General features: G+C 33.5%; 1 protein-coding gene across 1 annotated transcript; it reads right to left on the bottom strand.

Moving 5' to 3' along the window:
* Positions 1-2,539: 2,539 nt before the first annotated feature.
* On the bottom strand, positions 2,540-4,005 carry LOC114312559 (uncharacterized). Its single transcript, XM_082888644.1, has one exon. The coding sequence runs from the start codon at positions 3,697-3,699 to the stop codon at positions 2,581-2,583; it is 1,119 nt and encodes a 372-aa protein (XP_082744770.1). The 5' UTR covers positions 3,700-4,005; the 3' UTR covers positions 2,540-2,580.
* Positions 4,006-4,305: the final 300 nt, after the last annotated feature.

Raw genomic sequence — 4,305 nt, 5'->3', positions numbered from 1 at the left:
ATTTGGTTAACTAAAAGAATAATGAAAAATTCATTGCATTGGAAATCATCATTTATCTCATTCTAATGAACCAAATAAAGTATCAATGAGATTGAAGTGTTTCAAATATGATTAGTGTTCTGATAAAAGATTTGGGTTATTTTGATAATGTGTGAATTGGATTTCCTTTTTTAACATGCAAAGTTATGTTCTGTGATCTTTTGTTTTTATTCGATTGTTAAAAATTAGAATTATAGTGAGAGAAAAAATACCTCATTGTATAGCTCATTGGTGTTTAAACCCAATCTATTTATAACACTACTAAACAAGTTATTTCTTCACTACAGGTATCTGGTGTTTCAACCTCTTCAACAATCTTAGAATTCATTTTAATTCATATCATGGACAACATTCATATTGTTGGTTATGTATGTTTAGTTTATAGTTTATGAATCAAGGCTTAATTTCTTACTTATTATTTATAATTTTTCTCATAATCAAACGCTTTTGTATGATTTTTTACAGGTGGATGATATGTTAGAGGAAACAGTAATACTAGATCTCTATACTCATTTTTTATTGAATCTACATTCCTTAATATAATTTTTCTTTGACCTTTCAATTGCATTTTTATAAATACACAGGTTCAGTTTCTGCAAAACAGAAATGTCAGTATTGTGATTCGTAATGAACGGGACTTCAATGTCCTCTGTGTTCGTGGGGTGAACCCACTAATCAAATTTATTTGCTAATCATATTTTTTTTCTTAATAATTTTTGCTTATTTTTTTAAAGGCAAAAGCAAAGGTAAAGACAAAGGAAAAAGAGAAGCTTATAGGAAAATGAAAGGAAAACTATTCATGAAAGGAAATTAAAAATACACAAGTAGTATGGTTCTTTTCAAGTTTGTTCTGGAACATGTGTAAAGAAAATCATGGGGGGAATGTGATATTGTGAAGCATGTATAATCTCTGTGTAGTTTTCTTTTTTATTGTAAAGTTTGTGAAGTTGGGCATGGTGCTTTTAATCCTTTTAATATTATTGATTTTCAAACTAAATTATGCATCCTTAAAAAATTATAAAGGATCTTTTACAAAGATATATAAAATTTTCCAAATAGAAGAGGAAAGTAACTAAAGTTTAAAAAAGAACACAAATGATGAAAGAAGGAAATAAATTGAAAGTGTATTTTAATTAAAATTGTGTTTAAATTATGATCAAGTCAAACTTTTGTAAGATTGGGTTGAAAAAGCTATGGAGCTCAAGAGGATAAATAAGACCATATTGCTCCGGTGAAATTGTAATAACGTATCCTTGGTCCATATTGTTTCAATATTTATTTTTCGTATTGTTTCAATCTGGAAAAAGTACACAGAAGTTGATACATGAACATTTTAGAATGAGATGGAGAACAAGTTTGAAGGTGTCCAAGCGCTTTAGAGACATCCAAATACTTTTTGTAAAGGAACAAGTTTGAAGACATTATATGGCATATATTTTGTAAAGTTGACAAATATTTTGTAAAGTATATCCTTGATGTTAACCATTTTTGTAAAGCTTCCTACTGATATGTATTTCAATGAATTTCTAATATTTTTGTAAAGTCTCTTATCAGTGGAAAAGATTGAACCTTATGGATGGTTATTGAGTGTGGATAATAAAGTGCCCTTGAAAATTCACTAAGTTTAAGTGACCAATTTAATTTAGTATCTTTGTAAATTTTGGTGGAAGTCACATATGCTTGACTTGAATTTTTGTGTAAATTTAGTGTCTATTGTGCAGAAATAATTTATTAGTGGGTTGAAAGAGAATGTTATAGTATTGTTGCCTCTTAATTTTTAAATACTTGACTTTAGTTCCCCCTCCCCCTATCATGGTTATGAATTTTATGTTTCTTGATTAAGAAAGACCAATGTATTTAGATACACTATTTTTATGGTTTGTTTCTGAATTCATTTTTCTTTTCAGGATCTCTGACTTTCCAACACAGTTGGTTGTAAAATTAGCTTGGGTTTGTTATATCATCCGTGATATTCTGGTATTAACAATAAGGTTAGCTTTCAAAGTAACTTGGATTAGTTTTATTTCATTTATTTATAAGTAATTAGTTGAAACTGTGAAAAAGTTTGGAGAATTTGATCTATTCCTATTGATATTTGATGTTTTATTAGACTGATTTGAACTATTTCTTAAATAGGGCTGATTTTGAAAATATGTTACAGAATAAGGTGGAAACTCTTGAAGGTACAACCCTAGTTATGTGAATGAGATGGGAAGCCTACATTCAGGATAAATTCATTAGGAAATAAAAAATTTGAAATTTATTAGTTATTTATTTCAGTTTTCTTTATATCTTTTGTTCCTGTTTTATGTGAAGTTTTAAATTGAAGTAATATTATCATTTTAAATTGATTTATTATAATTGAATTTCGTAGCACGTGTGTATCAAACAAAAATTATTCACATTGCCTTCAGGCACGGGTTATCCCTAGTATTATAATAGATATAAATATATTTATATAATTATCAAAACCTTAGTTATACAGTACGATTAAATTATGTCAAGCAAATACCAACATTATTTTTTTTTCCATTCAAATTCTCAAGGAAATTGAACAACACAACAGTGACTACACAGCTCCTTCTCTCCCTCCTCTTCAGTGGGCTCCAAGCACCTCCATGTCCCTCCAGTTGCTGACGTGTCCAATACGTGTACCCTTGATTTCGATAGTGATGATTCCTCAATATTCCGATAACCTGCCAAGAGGTACAAGTGGGTTCCAATCGTTGCCATCGTGAGGTATCGCCGTTGGATCTTAGGCCACCTCTCTTCACCACCGTACGATGTCGATGTAGGTGATGAAGGAATTTGTAATTGTGACCCTTCAACCATGTACCATATATTAAGCTTCCCATCATAGGCCTCAATATGACCTTTCCATGCATTTAGGCAATCCCCTGAGCTTAATAGTGTCCCATTCACTGCCACTATTTGATTAGGTGGCACATCCAGTTGCCACATCCCCGGCACGAGGTCCCACTTTCCCCTTTCCTCATCGTACACCTCAGCAGAGCTTCGGTCTACATACCCCCCGACAAAGTTACCACTCTCCACGAATCCACCAATCATGTGGATTTTCCCCTGCCACGTCACGCCCACACACTTATACCTCAAGGTATTCATATTTGGCAATGGAGTCCATTCATTGAGTGAGGGGTCGTACACCTCAGCAGATGACACACCCCTGGCACTTGCCAGCGTGGTTTGTCCCCCTGCCACGTAGACCTTATCGTTACACACTGTACACGCAAAGTCATACCTAGGTGTATTAAGTGGTGCACATTTGGACCATTGATCGGTGTTGACATCGTAACGTAACACCGACGAGAGTACTTCTTGGTTGACTTCAAAAAATTCATCGGATTCGGTGGTGGCGGGAGCACGGTCCTTGCGGCAGAGGCGGCCGCCAATTATGTAGATTGATTCTCCAATAGAGATCATGGCAAAATCCTTCAACAAATGGTTCTCAATTAGTCCCGGAATTGGGGTAACATGAGTCCACGTATTGTCAACCGGATTGTAGCAATCTAACCAATTGGAGATGTTTGAATTAGGCCCCGGCTCTTTAAAGCAAAACAGGGCATAAACACGGTTGTGGGAGAGGGAAGTTTCTGGCGACCGTGGCGGCATGGATGGTGGAGGCGAAGGGAGAGAACCCATTGAAGTGGTAGTGGGGAGTGGTGGGTTTGGTGGTGGTTTTAATGTAGAATAGGGTACGTATATGTGATGGGTCAAATGGAAGTGTAAATATAGATAGGAATGTCAGATTTAAGGTCGTGTTGCGGAGAAAACAAGGTTTGGCTTGTTTGTGGGAATCGCCTAAGAATTCGATATATGGAGAGTGGGGTTGAATCTAAAGTTTGTTGATGTGAAAACCTAGAGTTTTCTTCTTGTGATAATTCAATTGTTTTTGGAGGCTATTGTCTCTTGTTGTGTCGTTTCATGTTGCCATTTTGGTGAATTCAAAGAATTACAAAAGACCAATCATAGGAAATAACTTGGATCAAATATTAATTTAGAGCAATAAATTTAGGATTCAACTTGGGAGAGGTTACAATGTGCACTTATATATTGTAAGAAAAGTTATGTATAAATTATATATTTTGTGAGATGAAAATTACAATTTTTGTGATAAAATTTATAAATTTTGAAGTTATGATATGTAACTAAAAGTTATGTATAACTAAAATTATACTTTTTGTAAAAGAAGTTATATATTTTGTAAGAAACAAAAAGTTATATTCTTTTGTGAAGAAAAAGAGTTAT

The sequence above is a fragment of the Camellia sinensis genome, chromosome 9 (assembly GCF_055761805.1).
Source record: "Camellia sinensis isolate YWXY chromosome 9, ASM5576180v1, whole genome shotgun sequence".
Taxonomy (NCBI): Eukaryota; Viridiplantae; Streptophyta; class Magnoliopsida; order Ericales; family Theaceae; genus Camellia; species Camellia sinensis.
This window is presented reverse-complemented; position numbering and strand designations above follow the sequence as displayed.